At 41.5% G+C, this 21,939-nt stretch overlaps 2 protein-coding genes across 4 annotated transcripts in view; both read right to left on the reverse strand.

The window, feature by feature from the left end:
* ksr1a (kinase suppressor of ras 1a) overlaps positions 1 to 2,873 on the reverse strand; it is a 27,703-nt gene extending 24,830 nt beyond the window's left edge. For both annotated transcript variants that reach the window (XM_032533663.1, XM_032533662.1), the window contains exon 1: positions 2,321 to 2,873. In XM_032533663.1, the coding sequence (XP_032389554.1) occupies positions 2,321 to 2,530 (210 nt within the window). In that variant the 5' untranslated portion in view covers positions 2,531 to 2,873. The remainder of the gene's footprint in view (positions 1 to 2,320) is intronic.
* An 8,870-nt stretch (positions 2,874 to 11,743) lies between these two features.
* LOC116700566 (vascular endothelial zinc finger 1) overlaps positions 11,744 to 21,939 on the reverse strand; it is a 15,814-nt gene continuing 5,618 nt past the window's right edge. The window contains exons 2-5 of one of the 2 annotated variants that reach the window (XM_032533859.1): positions 19,744 to 20,495; positions 14,758 to 14,827; positions 14,491 to 14,653; positions 11,744 to 14,127 (exon numbers count right to left, since the gene is read on the reverse strand). In XM_032533859.1, coding sequence (XP_032389750.1) covers positions 13,796 to 14,127; positions 14,491 to 14,653; positions 14,758 to 14,827; positions 19,744 to 20,495 — 1,317 coding nt within the window. In that variant the 3' untranslated portion in view covers positions 11,744 to 13,795. Of the gene's footprint in view, positions 14,158 to 14,490; positions 14,654 to 14,757; positions 14,828 to 19,743; positions 20,496 to 21,939 lie in introns of both variants that reach the window. The other variant, XM_032533858.1, reaches the window with a different exon arrangement.

The following is a 21,939-nucleotide window of genomic DNA, read 5'->3' on the forward strand; positions in this document are numbered from 1 at the left end:
CCCCTCCCCCTCCCAATGGCCTACAACTACAGGAAAGAGAACCTCAGAGCAGTAGCCTTCAAGTAACATGCAAGGCCGGCACAGCCTGCCCATTGTCATGTAAAACAATGCCGGTGCAAAATGCATCTAAAAAAGACAGCGTACCACAGGAAGTACTCTGCCAGATCACATCCTGTCCCACGCGGTGACAAGATACTCATGACAACAGACGAAGAAGAGAAGAGAGGGGAGGGGGCTACAATGGACAACATGCAAACCGGCAAACTGATCGTGTCTCGTTTCTATTTCAGTTAATACTTTGATTTTTTTTTCTCCTTTTAACACTGGGCTTTTTCACTGGAGCCAGTGTGAATGTGTTCCCACACAGTGGCTCGCCAACTTGCACCTCATGCCTGCCAGACAGCTAAGGAGCTACCAAATGATTGTGTGGACAAATTATGAAAATGCATTAAAAAAGAAAGCTGCACCTAAAAACATAGGATTGCTTGTCCCTTGTTCTGAGCTCTATCTTGATCCTGCAGGCTTAGACATAGAGATACTACCATCACAAATACAAATAGATCTTTCGTTTTGCTACCCGGCCTGCTGAGGCAAACAATGAGAAAGTAACAGCCGACACACTGTAACTCGGCGACTAAATAATGTTGCATCTTGACCATTCTGAAGGTCACTTGAAAACCAGTTCAGCCGGGCTGTTGCGTGTTCTGTGTGGCTGAAACTAAATGCTCAGAGCTTTCTGGAACATTAGTTTTAGGAGCAACGGCACAATTGTTCATGGGGGTGTTCAGTTATACAGAAATAAAACAGACATGGATAATTAATAGCCTCCAGCCAATCAGGAATGACTATTCTTTTTATCCAATGTATGCTAACGCTTAAATAAACCATGAGCCAGAAAAGCCATTAGCATGTCTCTAGAATGTCAGTATGTGTGGAGCAAAGATACATTCAAAGTTCAAAATTTGTAAGCATTAACCGTGTTGCCTTCAGTGTCTTTCACAACTCCGTGTCTCATCAAATGTATCAACTTTTAAACCCACACACCAACCCCCTCTTCTCGTCCCCCTCCCCAGCAGAAGCAGGGCCTGTTGTCCCATCATGCATTGTTGCAACAACATGAAGCTGGGCTATCCATGACATGATTCCCTCAGTCATCTGGCAGCTGAGAATATTACAAAAACAATGTGACTGTAAACATCCCATGGGTGGAAACATGCAGGCCTGAGATAAATAAAAAAACAACTGCCAAAACGACTATATAACACCACCGCTAACAAAATGCACACAGAACAAATGATAGGAAAACTGATAAATAAGGGCCCGAAAGGCACGTTTCATTGTGGTGTAGTTACTTTTAAAAAAAGAAGCATTTTCGCATCTGTATCTGGATTTTATATGCACATTTTTTATATGGTAGGTGATGGCTGAAAGGCTAGAGATGGCAAATACTGGGTGCATCCTCTGCTGATGCGTGCATGCGACCAGGCATGACTTCTCTATCACACTGCTGCCTTCTATAGTAAAATACACAAAGGCCCGACAAAAGCCATGGCTTTTTGCGCAAAAGCAATGTCAAGTCATCCCAACACGACTGAACTGAATCCGGATCCAGATGCAGGAAAAGCAGCGCGTACACCAACCCTGCACGCATTACGCCTGGGAAACACCCACACACACACAACAACACACACACACACACACACACACCACACACCACACACACACACACACACACACACACACACACACACACACACACACACACACACACACACACACACACACACACACACACGGAACACGTCGTACAATTCGTTTTGTATATGTGTGGCGCGTGCCTATTGTGTGCACACACGCGAAATCCTGTGCAGAGAACAGCACACGGTGGCATAAATTATAGCAGTATCAGATTATTGAATGTGTGCCATTAGGCCAGGCTGAAATCAGCTGCACGGCACGGTGCCGTGAACTAACCGCGGGGCTCCTGAATATCTCCACCTAGAGAAAGAGGTCACGCAAATAACTGGAGCAGACATCAGTCACATCTCGACCATTTAGGAATCTTATACAGCAATAGCGAAGGCAACACTTGAATATCATTTGTTGAGTCTTTGCACCTCAATGCATCGACCCAGTAGTAGATTGCAAGCAACAAAATGAGCCCAGCTCACTGGCACTCCGCGGTAGAGCGCCTCGCTTGCAGCCAATATTCAGCCTATGTATGAGGCGGACATAGTATTAGGGCTTCATGACTCCGCAATTTGACTAGACTGCTCTCTATCGCAGGACGGGGCTGTGACATATGTGAAAAGCTCATTACCTCCAAAGTGCGTATTTCTTGCTGCGTGAGGTCGTTGGACGCGGCGCATTTGGTCCGTAGCCCCTGTAAACTGGAGATGGAGATTTCAATCATATTCTGGATGAGTTCGCATTGATGTAGTGCGGCCATCGCTGCGCCACCGCTACTATCCCTCTCCGGCTGCTCATCACTCTCGACCATCTTCCCACCTTTAGCAGACACACTATCCATTCCTCAGCATCGGGCACGGCTGGAAGTGCTGGAGTCAAACTGTTCGGCTAAAAGGAGACACATGCAGCAGTCCAGCAGACGCAGCGACCTATTGTGGAAGTTAGCTGACAGCAAATGTCCCCAGCTCCCAATGTGGGAAAAGTCAGGATGCAAAACGAAATCTACTTCTTCTTATTATTATTTTTTTGTTTTGTTTATCAAAACAAGATGCTCGACTGCAGCCCAGGCTGTGAGGCGGTCCGGAGTCCAGCAGTGCCCGACTTGTATATTCGGTCCGTCTAGGCTACCGACGACAAGCTACTCTCTTCCACCGACAGCTCTGGCAGAGGCTTTCACCGTCTGTCAGCTGTTGGGAACATCATGGGGCGCGGTGCAATCTGGGAAATGAAGTCACACAGGCACTCAACCCCCCCCCCCCCCCCCCCCCCCCCCCCCCAACCCTCTCGTGCGCGTGCTCACACATGAAGAAGGAACAGCAATTGTTTTGTACAATTATTACAACAATAACTTGTTTACGTGTTAAAGGGAAATTAATGTGTATAAGTACAGGAAAGTAGGTTATATAACACCAGTTGTATAAAGCAATAACAGAGAAATCATAGGTGTGATCGGATTAGGGCTGGGTGATGGGGAGAAAATCAGATATCGCGATATGCTTGACCAAACACCTTGATATTAATATTGCGGCGATAGTCTGGGGTTGACAAATGGTGCTTTATCAAAATATCTTTGCACTTAGATTTTAGATAAATAATCATCAGTAATGTGGACATAATGTCTAAGTGGGTAAAAGGCAAATAATCACTTTACTGTAATGCAACCTTTAAAACCAGGAAAAAACACCACTTATGTCATATCACGATATTACGATATCCAAAATCTAAGACAATATCTAGTCACATATCATGATATCGATATAATATTGATAGACTGCCCAGCCCTAAATCTGATTATTAATGACTGCATTCCATTTAGGTGCTCTGTTAGGGCCTAGCCCCTTTTTCACTAAACACATATGTGTCAATAAGAAAAGCACAGGTGTAAAGAATAGAATTAATAATGGCTGAATCACAAATGGCTGTTTCTGTCATAATATCTTTAAAATGGAATAGCCATCATTTATGTACTAGTTCCAACCTGTGTTTTTTATTTGCTGTAACAAGTTGTTCGCCCTGGAAACAATGTCATGACAACAAAGCACATCGCAAAAAAAAAAAGGATTATGAAGTAATATGATAGGATCTGCATTATAGGGTTGCTATGAGGAATTCTGGGATCAGAATACTCCTCTTTTATTGCTGGTACAGTACAATTGCACAGTAGGCAGAGCTGGCAATGCAAGAGACGCTTTGGGCCCAAAGAATAATCACCACCTTTCACCTCACTCACAACACCATGCACTGACACCATATTCTCTGTGTTGAGCAAAATAGATGCACCATAAGGCCCAAAAGAATACAATAGAGGTTTTAATGATATGAAAAATGTAAAAGGCCACAGGTTCTTTATGTAGTTTATCAAAGGTACAATCTGTGATCAGTGTATAGCCCCCTCCCCATCCCGCCAAGCCACATAGTTGACATTCCACTTGCATGTAGTTGAGTGTACATGGTCTGCATTCAAATGCAGACAGCGCACTTTCCACAATGATGTGATGTTGGGTGTAGAAAGGGTGCTGGGCCTTTGATAGTACATCTTTTTTATTTTGTTGTCTGGTGTCTATAATCTCACTCCTCAAAAGTCTCAAGAGTTACTTCGAACAAGGTGGTCAAATTAGAAGATATCCTACTCATGCTGCTATTATTTCCACACCAAAAGCAATGCAGCCGGAGCATGAGCGTGCAGCCTGAAATGAAGAACTTAAAGATGTGTTACAAATCTTAAAAGTGATGGCACTTGCTGCAACTTCAAGAGCGAGGTACTTTGTTTGCCCTCATATGAGGACAGTGCATTTCACATGTACGGGGGTGGGAGGAGTGTGCAGGAGCAACAGTATACATGGCGCATGGCTGCACAGAGGGTGTGATGTTCCTTCCTTTAATATACCCTGATTATACAAACGAGCATGAGTCATTTCTAATGGAGCCCTGATTTTCTCCTCCATCTGTGTATCTGTCTCTTCTTGTTTTCTGATTGCATGGGAAATTGCACAGTATCTTACCCTGGTCAGACAGGCACCAGTCCATGTAGCAGCCTCGCAAACTAACATACAGAGATCAACCGACAACCAAACAAAGGAAGTAGAACCCTTGTTGGGTGTTTTGGTAGGCCACTGAGTCAACCTCCAAATCAGCTGAAACTAGCAGTGTAAATTCCTCTGAATTCACATTGGAATCTGACATTGACTCAACATGAAACTGTAAATCCATGTAACACCACTGCAACGATGGAGTGAAACAGACACCAAGCCGAGTTTCAATCCTGAACGGTTTGTTATTCAGTGCATTGTACACTCAGTCCTGCTGTATTAACAGCACAGATTTGATGGTGACATGCCAGCAGAACACCCAGCTACAGCTCTTCTTTGCCTTCAAAATGAAGTTACTTAGTGGCTAAAGTGGGACTGACATAAAGGAGGTTTTAATATTTAATATTGGCTGTGTATGGTCACCTATTTGAGAGCATACTCAATCAAATTAGGTGTACAAACACCAAAATGTGTGGACCAGTATTGTGGAAACAGAATGTAGCTGAATCCCTCTATGCCCACAGCTGTCTGTTAAAACCTTGCAATTTTAGGGACGTACTCAATTGAACCTATCTCATATCATATCTCCGACTTATCGTCTATTGCATAACTGCACCATGAGGACTCTTGCAGTGAGTAAGTGATTATCTTTGTGACTACCTAGCCATTCAGCTGACAGATCACAAAAAAGGGGAAATGTGAGCAGACGTTTGTTTCTCCTCTTACATGATACTTGAGGATTACTTACCTTTTGTTTTCCATAATAAATAATGTGCAACATGCAGGCCATCACAAAAGTACGTGCAGTATATTACAGAAGATAGGCTCTTGACAGCCTGCTGACACGACTCACTCAGCTAAGGATAACATGATCCTTTCCCAGCCGGACGGTCCCTTAAGCCCTTTAAACTGTCGTGCTATTGGACGGCCAAGACACCACACGTAGCATGGAGCTCACAGCTTCAGATTAAATGAGATTGTGGACTGTCTGCTTCCATCTTCTTTGCTGGCCAGGATTTCCACAAGCCAACCCTGCAGGTCCGGAGCGTTTGCCCTAAAGTCTGCAAAAACAGTTGGATGCATTAGGATACATCATTTTGATGCAGGTCTAGTAATTGCATGAATCAAATGAAAATGACAATCAGAAATGTGTACCTTGGTCTGTATGTGACATTGTCAGGGTACCTACAGTATTATATGCAGTATATATACAATACATATATATGAGTACACGTATGTTGAGTTCCAAATATAATGAAAAAATAACACTGACTGCAGTGTAGATATTTGTGGACAAATCAGGGCCAAATATTGAAAGTGTCTTTGAACGAATGTTTTTTTTTTAGATGCATCTTACTTTTCCTGAATGAGCGAACTATTGCTAACTCAGACAAATGGGGAAAGGAATAGGTTTACACAACACACCACATCAAAATTATTCTATGTACGTCAACTTTTTCATGAAATGTTTCATTTTTACCCTGATTAACGCATGTAGAGTTTTGGAAAAAAATTCATTTGAATTATATACAAACATTATACAGCACCTCCTCTGATGAGTATCACTTCAATTTGTCATGTTATCCTCAATTTAATTCTTTTGAGATTTGTATTATTGCTGCTCTAAATAGCATTTATTGATGTTATTATCAAAGACACTATTTTGTTTAAGCTTTCCTCTTAAACCTTTCAGTATATTGAAACATGCAAGTGTTGGATACAATGAATGATGGGAAGTATTTACTACTATGGGCTTTTCTTTTTTTACTACAACAAGGTGTGCATGAAGTATCGCTGCAGCCGTGACATATCAACCCTGAGTCAACTGTTGGCCCATTCAGTGCTTGAGGGAGGGCATGATGGGTAGACATGATTGTAGTCCTTACTGTAACACCTAGTCGTCACTGCAGTCAAAACTTAAGAATCATACATAGACTTTGGCAAAACCTTTTTTTTCTTCTTTTTTTAACTTTGTAATGCTGAAAGCGACTCTGTACTTTTTATTAAACATGTTTCTCTCATGTCAACATTTAGGATCATTGTTAAGATAATTGTTTGTTGTTATTTAATCATAGCTTTCAAAAGCACTCCATCATTCTGGTATCATCATGTAGTATAATCACTTTCATTTCTTTTGTTACCTGTCTGCAAAACGCTTTGTTCATTTGATCAATATGAGTTTTTTTTATAAGACAGTTTCCCTAACTACCCCCTATTTATCTTACATTTTCCGTAAATGACTTCCTTTCCTATTGGGTTTCCCAGTGCTGTGTACACATAAAGAAACATTACATTTTAGGTTTTTCAAATCCAAAATGCCATGGAGCTCTCATGTGGAATGTCTGTATTTTATTTCATTTTAAAGCCCTTTTGTAAATCTAGAATCTCTAAATTTATACATTGCCTTTTTGATATTATTACATTAATCTGAAAACAGGAAGTAAGACAGAGCAGGCCTCCTGTAAACTTCCGTTGAACTCTCCACCCTACAGAGTAGCCAAGTGAGTTCTGTTTTTCTCTTCTTTTTTTAATTAAGGGGCAGGGCACTTTTACAACCATTACTATTTTCACTACGTATATACAGCTGACCAAATGTAGACATTGATCTTCAAATGAATACTTATTCATCCCCATAGTCTATTATTAGTGACCTTTAGAAATTTCAGTACCTTCTGCAGAAAATAACACATAGTAGGGTGTAACATTGTTTCACTTTGTGTTGATATCTTATAAGAGACACAAGTGGCTTTGCACATTTAACTTAATAGTAAATAGTTTCACCCAAGATATAAAGATGAGACCAGATACTGTTCTCTAGAGCGTCTATGTACGTGTCGGTTTCTTTCACCACCATTCCCTGTGAAAGAGAATATCCTGTGCAGGCAGAATACAATTCAAACATTGCTATTAAAAACGCAATCTGGCTGCTATCATACAAGATAATGTAACTCAATTGGCCCACACTGGGAACCAGTTGGATCCCAGCGATCACAGAGTGGATACAACTACTCAAATGGCACCTAACATGGAAATATGCACAGACACCACCATCTGCTGGACAACGCTGTACTGCTAAAATACATTCAGTTTAATGTTCAGCTTCCACGACCTTCTTTAGTGCAGTGAGATGTCTCTAGTTTCCCCCTGCAGATTCTAGGCAGATTAGAATTTAGCATCCAGAAAAGGACTTTTGATTCGATGAAATTCTTTAAACAAGTTGATTTGAATTGGAAACAGACAACGCTATCTATTGTTAAAATATATTCAATGACATCTTTGTAACATTGACCTTTAGTGGACGTTAAAAATGTCCACAGAACACATGTTGGGCTGATGGCTTGCATGTTTTAGTTACATATTGTTGTTACTGTTTGGTTGCAACAGTAGACAGTGACTCTGACTGTGGTATGATTGGTTGTGTCAGATGTGGTGGCCCCACCATCTCAGAAACATCTGATCCAGAGATTTTCCTGCGCTCGGAAGTTTAGACTTGACGGTTGATGGGAGCAGTTCTGTGGGTGAAAACAAGTTGTCAATGAGCGTCAAAGAATGAGCTTATTCGAGCTAACAGCTAGCATGCGCACAGTGCAACAGCTGGTCTAGGTTGAATGTGTGGTACTGGTCTGGGATGCAGTTAGCTTTGGGGCCTGAGTTATGAGTTTGTACATGTATTCAAACTGATAATTGCTTAAGACTTGCTAACAGATTATCTACCGTATATCCCTTCAGCTCCATGGTGTTTTAAGCCTCCAACGTCATCTTCCAGGCAGCTAACCCTAACCTTTACCCTAAACATAACCATTGCCGTGCTGCCGGCTTAAAACACCAATCACCATTTCACAAGGCACCAGGAAGTTCTATGTTGTAGTCCTATTGGTCACTCACATAAGTTAAAAGTACCAGTACAGTAATGTCACAACGGTACAAACACCCCTTTTCAGGGTGTGAAGGATTCTCTGATCTGTCTTTTTGGTGTGTTAAATATCGGATAACTGTGCCTTATCCGGGTTTTCACAGTTATTTAAAGATGCGGTGTGTAAGACTTATGAAACTAACTTTCTGTCATATTTGCTGAAACTGTCCATATGTTTAGGTAGAACTACATTAAGCAGGAAATTTAAAAAAAAACTGCTCAAGCACACGCATTCATTCTCCCTTGTGAGGGGAGGGGCTTAGGAGACCGTTTGGGCTTTAGCAGAAAGAAGGGGACGGACTGAGAAGTTGTCGATGTTCAAAATCTTTGGCTAAGTCCTGGATCTTCACAATCCTACCTACAGCACCTTTAAATCAAACAGTTAAAATAAGTTAAGAGGTGACATGTCTCTTGTGCTGAGCTGCTAACAACAAATTAAAATGAAATATAACAAGGGCCCCCAGTTAGACACAGGTTTACTCTTTAAAGATTAGTCTATTGAGCCAAGCTCCATAGAGCTGCAGGGCAAAATCAAACCACCGGCAGAGTGGGCGGGGTTTACCCAGTCTATTTAAAGATGCCTTCCATTTAGAAAAAAAGGGTGCCTTTTACTTGTATCTGTGCAAAGTTTATCACTAGAGGTGTATTTATATTATAAGGTGGAAATGTCTGTGCACTTCCCTTAAATCTGAGATTCAAACCTATGCAGGGCAAGCGCGATTTGGCATGTCACAGATTCGAAAACCAATCACGTACGCAAATGCCAGCAAAGAAATCAGTCACCCAGGGCTTCCCATGGTGCTTATTTAAGCAGTGGTTTATCTGTCTTCTTGTCCTGGAACACCGCCTCATGGTTTGGCGGCTGAAAAGCCGAGGTGCTTAGGTCTCCCAACTGCAATAGTTCCACTGAGCCGCATCAACCTCCTCCACCTCCAGAGCATTTGGGCCAAATTGTGTGTGTCTGTGTTAATGGACTGGTGCAAGGACAGTGTAATTGAACCACGTCCTTGCCTCAGCAGGATCTGCAGATGTTTTTTAAGTCTCTCTCAGGCCCATCTCTTGAGTTCTTGGAGCAGGCTACCCCTAGGCGGGTTATTCACCTAAACAACATTCTTAGCTCCTTTCCACAACCAGAGGGTGGGGGACTTTTAACCCAATGTCATTGCATTTGCCTCCAGATCCAGGGGCATGTGCTTTAGCTGCTATGATAGTCGCATAACAGTTTTTTGGGGGAAATCATCAGAGGGTGCTTCTCTGGCAGCTAGCTCGATTGTGTGGTGAGCTTTGCACAGGTTATGAGACAATAGCTTGTCCCCTAGGGAGCATTGCCCAGCCAACCAACATCTACAAGGGTATGTCATTGGAAGACATTGCCTGACTGCTTTAGGGTTTCCCATCTCTACTGTTCTGCTGTCATAATTTAGGTTTATGACATTTGGTTTTATACGTCTCAATCAGTGCTTGGTGCAAACTATGGGACGCTGAAGTCACATCTGTGGTGCAAACTTGTAACCGTGGGCCAATTTAAACACACACCATTAGTGAACTCAAGGACCCTTCAACATGGTTCTTCTGAAAATAAACAACACATTTTCAGTTGTTGGTGTCCTGAATGGACCATATTTAAAAACTGGTTTGCTAGGCTTTGATTTTCATATTGCAGTGAAGTAAATATTTACCAAATGAAAGGTCTAAGACCGAAATGCTGTATTTTCTAAATAAATTATTACTTGCGTAATGGTCAGTGTGTGGGACTCTTTCTAAGCTAGTGAAATAAATAGAAAGCAGTTGCATGTCATTACATGTCATTTAGAGGACGCTTTTTGTCCAAAGCGACTTACAAATGCAAAATATTTCAGAGGTCGCACACCTTTGGAGCAACTAGGGGTTAAGTGTCTTGCTCAAGGACACATACGTTGATGTGTCGCAGTGGGAATCGAACGCTGGTCTCCCACACCAAAGGGATATGTCACATCCACTGCGCCAACATCACCCTGTTGCTGTGTGGGAGGTAACTTAAACTAAAAACTAGCAACATGTTTTGGAAAATGGTTAGGAATACGTGAAGTTCACAGAAAACTATTTAATGGATACAAATACAGTATACAGGCTACAAAATCCGAAGTGCTACAGCACTCTAGTAGGACTCGAGTGGGTGTTCCTCTCGGTACAGCTTTCTGGTTGGGTTTTATAAAATGTAAAACTCGAGCATGAAACACTGTATAGTGTTCCCAGCTATGGGTTTGTTTGGTAGAGTGTGCACAACTTACAATGGTTGTGTTCAATGGTAAATGCTTATAAACGTAAGAAAATGTTTGTAGTTTAAACACTAGAAATAATGTGCTATAGAAATACATAGTAATACACTATTAATAACTCTTAGTAATAATTATACAGTGGCTTGGATAAGTTTACACACCCATGCTAAAGTTGTTTAAAAAGAGGAATAAAAAAAAAAAAAAAACTTTTGGAAATTGATCTTAATGCCTAATTAAAACGTTTTAGGAAAATCCAAACTTTTAAGGATACCAATTTTCTTTGTGAATGAATAATGTATTCTAAATAAAATGTTCTTCCTTAAAATACAGGGGGCATACGTTTACACACCCCTATGTTAAATTCCCATAGAGGCATAGTGTATTTTTAAAGGAGAGTTATTTCATGGACCCAGGATCCTATGCATCCTGATAAAGTCTCCTTGGCATTTGGAATTAAACCCCCCCCCCCTCCATTATCACATACCCTTCACCATACCTAGAGATTGGCATGGGGTTATTTCAGTTAGCTTAATAGCTGGTTTGATTTGCATTGAGAGATATTTTATGGAAAGTTCCTCATGCCTATCTCTATGTATGGGTGTGTGATGATAGGGGGTTATTTTAATTCCAAATATAATACATTATTCTTTCACCAAGAAAATTGGTGTCCTTAAAAGGTTGGATTTTCCTACATTTTTTGAATGAAGGCATTTCGATCAATTTCCAAAAGATGTTTTTTTTTTTATTCCTCTTTTTAAATCAACTTCAGCATGGGTGTGTAAACTTACGCAAGGCACCGTATTTGAAACTTTTGTGCTGTCTTAATACCGGACATTACTTAATACATATAAACACATTTGATAGTTTTCTTTTATTTAGACAACCCAAATAAAAGGCACATAACATTGCGCATGTTTATGTAATAATTTGACAAACATACATTTAAAAAAAATGTAGGAATGTTTGACCTTTCTGCTAATCAGAAAGCTAGCCATATATACAAAATTACCATTGTTAATGTTCTAATACAAAAGATTTATAAAAAAGGTTATCTTATCTTTCACATCTATTCTAACTACCATATTCTTGGAACTAAAATAGTTTTGTACAAAGATATACATTCAACTGCTTTCACAAGGGTCCTGGAATTTCCAATTATTTCTTTTCCTAAAAAATAAAGAGATGTTCAATTCCACCAGAAATGTTCAGTTTATCACATTATTATTATTATCAAATTTGGCAAACAGGCTATCATAGTGTATCTACGTAAATGCATAAGAACAAAGAAAAAGCTACACTAATATTTTGTTTAAAACAAAACTTGGGAAAAATGACAAACATGCATATTGCATTCTTCAGTATGAACTGAATCAACTCAGAGCTGCAACACTGTTGAGAGAACACGGCATTCAGTAAAAACATGTTCAACAGCTACAGCATTTGGGGTCATGCAACATCAATTTTGTACCCATTATTTGTATGGATACAAACTTGCATTTTATCAAACTCATTCAGATCTCAGCCGCATAACTATGCAGCCTGAGACGTAACTTGACTTCAAAGGAAATGTCAAAAAAAATAAAAATAATAAAAAGTATGCCATTGCACGGTGAATGATTAGTTAAATGGACGGCTATGTTTAAAATAAAAAACTTCTTGGACTTCTTGTCCCTGATGGGAGTCGAGTCTTTGAACATGACAATTCCAAATGATATAGGAAATCAAAACATGAACATGGAGAGATCAAGAATCAAGATACTTGGTATAGATGTATTAAATTTAAAAAGGAACCAAATTCATGTGTAACGGGCTTCTATGTGTGTTTCCTGAGTGAAGGATCCTTAGCATCATCTTGGGGAAATCACAGATAAATATGAAAAAAACAAAAACAAACAGTGTACAGAAGAGTCAGACAAAACTAATTAGTCACCATCATGATGACAGTAACAGCCTGAAAAAGCTTCACTACAAGGCCAAGCAGTTCCATGCTCAGCCACTAGATGGCCCTCAAGTGCAGGCAGGCTAACCAAAACACTTAAGACTCTAATTTGATCTTCAATAATACTGTTGCTCACCTGTATGTAGGATATGCTTTCAGTGCAAGACTCATTCCATTCAGACTTCATGGAGAGAAAAAAAAAAAAGTACACATATTTAATTGTCAAGAGGACAGCGTTGACATTTCCACTTGACAAATGCAAAAATTGAAACGCTGACATGAAAATACATTACTATGTCAACTGTACAAGTTAGTCACTGTACCTCAAGAGCATACCTACTATCTGAGAAGAAAAAGAAAAGCTATAGCACTTTGAAAAAATATTCTTCCATGCAGATGGAAGCGACTGTCCCTTTTACTAGACTCATTTCCTATAACATTAAATTGTGATTAGCAGGCTATAATTATAATAAAAAAAACAACATATAAAGTAACACCCAGAGGCTTTGGGAGAGAACTTGTAAAACATCAAAAACAGCAATTTATTGTTATTGCTTCAGTCCATTTCTCATCTCCCTTTTACAAAAGCACAGGTGTGTTTTCCTACAGAGTCCTCAAGGGTGCTTGAGGAATCCTCTCATTTGTCATTACACATATCACAGTTTCACTCTAACTGACTACGCTAAGTCTTACGGTTGTCCTGATTTCAAGAGAAATCCTAATCGATTTCTACTTAAGTGTTCTGCATCTCATTCACTTAACATTAGTTGGGACGCGGCTGTGACTTGGGGAGCTCCTACCGCCCGCACAGCTCATGTAAATATTCACTTCAGGGTAAGTAAACATGGGTTGGGGGGGGGGAGAAGAAAGAGCTGGGCTTGAGGTGCAAATGATGACGACAGGAGTCTCTTGTTTCACTTCATTTTCCCCTTTCTTTCTGGCCAGTCCAATGCTCTGTCTCTCCTTTTTACCAGTGTTGGGAAGAAGGCAAGACTTGGGACAGAAAAGGCATGCTATCCATTGACCTCATGGCGATGTTGAGCTGACCAGCCATATTCATAGGCATGGTGGTTGTTATAGCGACTGGGTGGGCAATATTCATGGGAACCGAAGAAGGTATGTTGACAGAAGCAATGTTGACGGGCCCGGTGATGGTGACTGGGTGCTGGAGGCTGATTGGAGATGTGATGTTGACCGTGTTGGTGGTAATGTTCATTTGTGCGGCTATGGTGACAGGGTTGTTGGAGTGGCCCCGGTTCATCGCCGAGGTGATGGGGGCAGAAATGGTCACAGGTGTAGCTGAGGAAGAATTGCAGACCCCGTTACCCTCTGGGAAAACACGAGAAAGAACGTTCAACTTTTTCCTGCGGCTACGCAAAATAGTTGTTCACATGAAAGATAAAACCAACGCTGTAAATAGGCAACACCTATATTACTCCCCCTGCAATCTGATGTATCCTCCGATTTAACATTATACCTTGTAATCTAGCAACCAGGATTAGAGGGAGGTGATGGGATTGAATTTGCAACGACTGATAACTTCTTTTTTTATTTCTACTCCAGCAGTATTGTGACTCACAAAGACTTGCCAAGCTAAGAGATACTAAAATGAGGCAGAGATATTGAAGCAAAATGCATATGTACCTGACACGTGTGGCATACCTTTGTTACAGGAGTTGAAGTTGGTCTGTCCGTGAGTCTTCAAATGGCTGGTGATGTAGGCTGCACTGAGCATCTTCCCACAGATGCTACAGGTGACCTTGCCTTCATGCCTGATCATGTGGGAACGGAGTCTGTCTTTGGTGGCGAAAGCAGAGGTACAGGCCTGCAGCCGCAAAGCAGACAAGGGGGGCGGGGTCAAAGGTCAGCGGCAACAACAACATTATAATACGTAATAATAATCTGGATGCTGACAGTGATGACTCTTACCGTTACTTGACATTTAAACGGTCTTTCTGAGGAATGCACATGCTTCACGTGGCAGCTCAAGTGGTCTGGCCTGCATTTAAAAATATAAACAAGCAGTAGTATTAAGCAGCAGTAGTCAAGGGACTATATTTCTGGGGGCAATTACAGTAACTATACTTGTGATTTGACCAGGGATAAAATATTATGACCTGTTCAAAAACTTGTGCAAGTACGCATCATTAACTGACATGTACAGTAAGTGCACAAGGACAAAGTGAAATGCCTATTGTACGTTTCTTTACATTGCAAGTGCAGAAGTGCGGAAGCATATGGACGTGCTCTGGTTGCTTTGATAATGAGGGTATGGGCAAAAAAAAAAAAAAAAAAATCCCTTAAAATTCCAGCCAATGGTGGTCAGCTCTCCATGATCAATGGTGCGTGAATTAGTTTGACCTAGTTTCATAAACGCACCACACAGAGATGCTAAGTTTGTACACTTTCCACTTGTTTTGTGAATAAATTGACGGTTTATTATACTACACTACTCCAGTTTATTGTCTTGCAGCCTTGGCAACACTTACAGAAATTTGAAGACAATGTTATTGAGAATCTCCAGGAATTTGGTGGCTAGTTTCCTGAAACCCAAGACTGAATTGCACAATATCTCTTTGAGGATTCGGAGGACAATTTCCAGGCCACAAAGTTCATTCAACTTCACTAATGCAGACTGAAAACCGTCAACAACTGTGAGAAAGGACTAAATGTTGTGTTTACAACTATGTTTAAAAAAAAGAAAAGAAGTGAGGAATCAACGTGACCAACTTTTTAAATTGTCAATATATAAAAAGACATGAGGACTTTTTTTGCTTTCGCGCTGCACTTTTTACAATGAAACAAGGTGAATAAACATGTAACTTAAACATTCAAATGACAAACGGCTGGGAAAAAAAAACTGACAAGAAGTGAGTTTTATATATATTGGTATCCTTAACATAAGACTTACAAATATTGGTGTTAAACTGAAGGTTAAAGAACAACAAACATTGATGACAACACATTCCTCTGTGTTCCACTGCATAATTAACTGTTCACTGCATATCAGCAGCTGCAAGAAAACAGCTCTTTGCCTCTTGACCTTTACAGTGAAACTCCAGCATTCACAAATTCTTCTTGGCACTGATCCTCCTCTGTCAGCTCGTTAGTTCTAGTGAAGCCGTGAGCTGACTCATGTTAGAAGTGGCACAATGGAGTAAGGGCTACAGCACTGGAAGCTGCTCCGAAACCGGAAAACTTTCATGCTGCTGGATTTTTTTTTTTTTTTTTAAATATACAAATTAGAGGAGTTAAGATGAATCTTCTCAGTGGTGCAATGAACCGGAACCAGGTCGCCCCCCCCCCCCTTCTTTTTTTTTTTGTCCCACTGACGGGGACAGCAGACTCCAGACAGTGCCTGCCTACATATCTGGCTGAGAGGCAGTGACTCAGTGCGCTGTTATTCGGTCCCCATTCTCACTTTCCAGTATGCTGATGAATCCCTATCCCACGTCACAGTGTTGGAGGCATGCCCAAAACTGTCCTGCATGGCGCTAATGTTACAGCTCGACTAGGGTACACGGCTGATGTTGTTGTTGTTGTTGAAGTTGTGTTGCAGCACAGAACTCTTCTAATGTTATCAATATTCTCCGCTTACTCAATGCCAATAAAAAAATACACCACCAGTACCGGACTTTTTGGTTTGTTTAAAAGATAGTGCTAGGTTCTGTGTGTGAGTGTTGATAAATCTAAATATGTAGCCACCATGACACCTCACACTAAAAATGTGTGTTCACTACATAGTAAAAGTGTTGCCCTGAACATTACCACGTGGTTCACTGAATTCCCAGGGGAAAGAGACTCTGTGACATGCTGGCGGGAACAGCAAAGCGACAAGTGACGCCTCCCCCTCCCTTGATACTCGACCACGGGTGCTCTCCCATGTGCGACAGTTTAAATATGTGGTTGAAATGGCGTTGTGTGTGTGTGTGTGTGTGTGTGTGTGTGTGTGAGGGCGATACAGGTACAAATCTAAAACTGCTTAGCACATTTATAAATATGAAGACACAGCTACCTGGACAGTACATGGCCATACAATGATCCCTTTATAAAACAATCATGCACAACTGAATAGTCCAAACCGAATCATTCACAAACGTTATGGTTGCTACAAGCATCAGGGTTGCTATTCAGTGAACTTTTGATCAAGCGCAAAAAAAAAAAAAAAAAAAAAAAAAAAAAAAAAGATACTGCACCTGGCAATTTAATTCTTTCTTTGTGAAAACAAATCCTCTCTTTGTATTTACTGCCAAACACCATTCTTAAACAACTGCAAACATGAAAGATGTAGTGGCATAAGGTTACACGTCAGAACACATGCTTTGCTTAATTTGCTCATTTTTGGACTGACAAGTTAATAGTCAAAAAATGTATGTTTTTAGAATGTCTTTATCATCATGTTTTTGGTTGTTTTTTTAATTCCATGCAGACAAGTCAAGACGTTTCTCTTTGACCCCGGAATGCAACCATTAGAGGGTGAAATTACTACCGTAAGTATAAATTTGATTCAAAGCATACTTCATGTTTACATAGGCTGTACTTGTTATGAAATCATGAATAACTTGAGCAGATGTGAAAACAATTCAGTTTTTTTTGCATATCCCCTATATTCTAATCAATTTAGAATTTGCTATAGTCGCCTTGCACTGCCCTAGTTGCTGCTGATCCCTTGCTTACCAAACACATCCACTGATAGACTTAAACCCCTTACACACACACACACACACACACACACACACACACACACACACACACACACACACACACACACACACACACACACACACACACACACACACACACACACACACACACACACCTGAAAATCCACAACTGGCTTTTACTTAAGGTCTCGAAGGTTTAATCAGAAATCGGCATTCTTCTATAATGCACCAACCACCTGGAACATGCTACAACAATCATTTAAATTAAGTTATCTTCCAACATATGGGCAGTTTAGAGCACCGGTTTGAAATACTCATGATTTTGGATGCAATTGCTTGTAGTCATTTAAATGCTAATTTTATCTGGATTCCCTTTCAATTCTTTTATGATTTCTATAGTCTATAGTGATGATGATGAAGACTATCTAGACATTACTCAGCGGAGCAAATGTCCAAAGTAGTTGGATCAGACATTGACCACTCTTCACTGTGACAGCTCCCAGATACTAAATCTGTGTAATCTCTAATCTTGAGCCAAAAGTGTAAAGAATTAACAGCAAGTAGGTGTGTTGATAATGTTGTATGCCGCTCGTGCAAAACTGAAAAAAAAAAATCAAACATCCAAGGGTGAAGGAGGAGGGTGTTAGACGGAAATGTCTAACTGGAGAGACAACGAGAAACTGAGCCAGACAAATTCAAGGAACGGTAAGAGACTCGTTTGCGACCTAATTATGAACGGCTCCGTGAAGCAGCGTAATCAGCGCGACCCGGCATAATCAACGCCATGTCCCGTCTGCCGCACGCTCCACCCAGCGCCACCCCCCGTCTTTAGTATTTAGAGTAAGTAAGAACACCTCTGGCACAAACAACCTCCTGTTGTGTACTACACGTATGAAAGGGGAGCTCCGGACAATGTCGGGACCTACTTTCTCGGACACAGTCCAGAGTTCACATGTAGAAACGGCTATAGACAGAAATGTTTCCCTGGCAACGCATAATAGGCAGAGATTCACAGGCCTAGACACTCACACTTTGGACACATCCAAAACAAAGCAGTGGCTAGTACAGCGACAATGATACCCAGCTGGCCTCCCACTGGAGACCACTTCCACTTATGTTTATGGAAGTCCCAGGCTGCACGGGGCCCATCTCAAGAAGTAGGTTTACTGAATTAGTTGGATAACTGCAGTGAATAACACAGCTGCTACAGTTCATGCTCCACATCTGAGGGGTGCCCTGCATTTTAATCAGTAAAGTTGTCTATCAATTGACTAATCCTGCTTTAGAGGGCAGGCCTCGAAGACAATGGACGTGGACGTTTAGGACACTTAAATTCCACTTCAAATGCCTTTTTCTGAACTCACTGTCATGTGTTTTTTTACGGTTATGTTACTGGTCAAAGAGGGAACATTACTCCACCCCCTCAAGAGCAATATGAGGAATGTACAACATTTGAAACCGGATATGTTATCTCCCAACAAAATCTGTTGCCAGCACTTAACGGCCATCCATTGCTCAGGGTTTGCCAGTCTAACTACCTATGACAAGTCTGTCTGGCAGCATGAATAAAACACATGTTCCCCCTTTTCTCCACATTTTGTACTGATACTCCAAATATTGTTGAAAGTACATTGCCATTTAATGCCTAGTTCACACTAGGCAACTTTAAAACTCATCAGATCACTGTCCAGTTCACACTACACATCTTTACATCTTGTATTCAGGAGTCGTATTGGCTCACTGACTGATAAGATTGACCCTTTAGGTAATGAAAGCTGAGGTGTTTTTTGATACTCTCTTAGGCACCGACCGAATGGCCTCTGGAGTATTGAATTCGGTACCCAGCTCTGATCGGGCATGCGTCTGCGGGCTTGCGTCTTTGTACAGTTTAAACTCCACGCATTGGACTCGATTGGCGATTTGCAAGCGCCGAGACAACGCCCATTTGCTTCCAAGGGATAAAGTAAGAAACCATTTGTAAGCCAGGAAGAAATGTGTACAATGTATTGAATTAAGAAGTATATACATATAAAACTGCTGTATGCCTAAATTCCGGAATGGTGCCTTAAACCCTGTGCTCCAAAGACTTTTGCGAGTGGAAAATCAGAGATTAAGTTGTGTAAGGTGAACTAGGCAAAAGAAGCGCTAACCAATTTCACATGAGTACCAGTCACGATATCATAGGATGTCTAACTCAAAAAAAGGCAACATTTTGAAAACCCTATCAAAAGGCCAAAAGTGTGGTCCTTACCTGGAGAAGCCTTTCCCACACACTGAACATACATAGGGCTTGTGGACTCCCCCGTCATGAGAGCGAACATGGTAGGTCATTCGGTCCTTCCTTTTAAAGCGCTGCTGGCAGATGGGGCACTCAAAAGGCTTCTCGTCTGAATGGGACAGCTTGTGGCGATTCAGGTGGTAGACATCACGAAAGGCCTTGCCACACATCTCACACCCGTGGTTTTTCTTGACAGGTTTGGCCGGTTTCTTGGGGACATTTTGCTGCGGCATATTTCCCATCGCAGATGAAGTCATGATGCTTGCGCCCGAGGAAACCGAGGTGGTTGCTGTGGAGAGGATGCCTGCCACGGTGGAGATGTAGGATTGGTTGCCGTTGTTCTCTCGTTGCATGGTGGAGATCATGGGTACCATGGTGGGGGCTGTCTGGGCGGCCTTCTTTGGCCGTGACACCATCTTAATACCTGTGTGGCTGGACTCATGGCGTCGCAGGTGGTAGCTGTCACGAAAGGCCTTGTTGCAGTAGCCACAGACAAATGGCGTTTTACCTTTGTGCTCCTTCTTTATCACGGGCATTGGCGGCCGTCCCCCTCCTCCGCTGGCCACATTGTCTTTGAGTAGATCGGCCGCGCTGGTAGGGGGCTTCTGGTCTATGTGGATGGGAAGGATAGGCTTCTGGTCAATTTGTTCAGCTCCTGCATTAAGAAGTGGCAGCAGGCTGTTCTGGGCCACATGGTGCTGGTGGTGGAGGGCTTCATTGGCCTGCTAATGAAACAAACACACACGCACACACATAGAGATGAATACTTGGTTGAGCCTAAATGAATTACAGCCATTTTTGGCAAAATTTCAAAGAGATAACTGTTGTTGTGATTAAGCGCTATATAAATAAAATTAAATTGAAATTTAGTACAAGCTTTAGGGCTAATATCACTGATGGGTGAACATGTATTGTAACATAAAATTGATAATATACTCAATATAAAATACACATCAATATTGTAGGGATTTTAGCTTCAAAACTGGAATCAGCTTTGACCAAAAGGGAGGGAGAAAAAAAGCTTATTAGGGTGTTACAGAACACAAAATGGAAACTGGATTGGTCATTAATGAGGTTGACGCAGCATGCCAGTAGCGCAAAAGAATCCAAATATACAGGATGAAAAATGATCCCATCATGACGGTGCTGCTGATTCGTCATGTGACTGCAAAGCAGGCATACCAAATTAGAGGCAAAGCAGAGCCCAGTGCACTAGCTCAGCTAAGGAGCTCAGTTAGAGGGCAAGGTGAAGTAAAGGAGTGCAGTGCGCCCACGCACGCAACACACAAAAAGACAGGTCACTAAACTAGACAAAAGAACATGGAACACAGTGGCATAACGAGGTTCTAGTTAGGATTTGTCAGCAATGGTTACTTACGCTCTAAACATGGTTAGAAGGAAGTCTAAATCTACATTTTGGCAACAGCTCAGATTGGTCTTTATTGAGTTAGATACTCCTTGTGAGAAACGCCTGAGATTCCGGTTCACCGTCCCACCAATAGTCATAATTAATAGAGCAGGCACAGCGTTGCAAACACACCATCAGCAGGGACAGATGTTAATGGTAATGCCTTTATGGCTCTTGCTGAACTTGTTACTGGGGAAAACATATTTTTTCCATATAAAACATAAATACTAATACATAAATACACCGCAGTTAACGCCGTTGTTTTGCTAAATGGACACAGTCAAGACAACGGTGTTTTGGAACACCAGCAAGAAAGGACAAGGTGGAATGCTTGACCTTTCCCTTTGAGGTTCAATCACCCATTGCAGAGGCCAGCCAAGAAAGGACTTGCAAAAGAGGAGGCAGGGGACAGAAAAGAAAAATGAACCTCACAGTGTCCTCCTTATGTCATCCAGCCTATTGTGAGAGACACAAATCTGAGCAGTGATGCCTCAGCAGGGGATCTTTGTATGCTCATCTTCATTGATTTGGCTCATCTATTCATGAGACAGGGACATTGTTTATCCACACACTACTCAGCTAAACTCTCCGTCATTCCCTCATACGCAATAGGACCTGGGAACTCGTGGAGAATGCCCACCCATCCATTTGTCTAAGCACCTGCTCACACTTGCCACCTTCCAGGATTAGTCATAATCATGCCAATGCTTACCCGTCCACTGGCACACCGGGGGTGGGGGGCTTTATGTTTGGGTCGAGGG

Source organism: Etheostoma spectabile, chromosome 13, assembly GCF_008692095.1.
Source record: "Etheostoma spectabile isolate EspeVRDwgs_2016 chromosome 13, UIUC_Espe_1.0, whole genome shotgun sequence".
Lineage (NCBI taxonomy): Eukaryota > Metazoa > Chordata > Actinopteri > Perciformes > Percidae > Etheostoma > Etheostoma spectabile.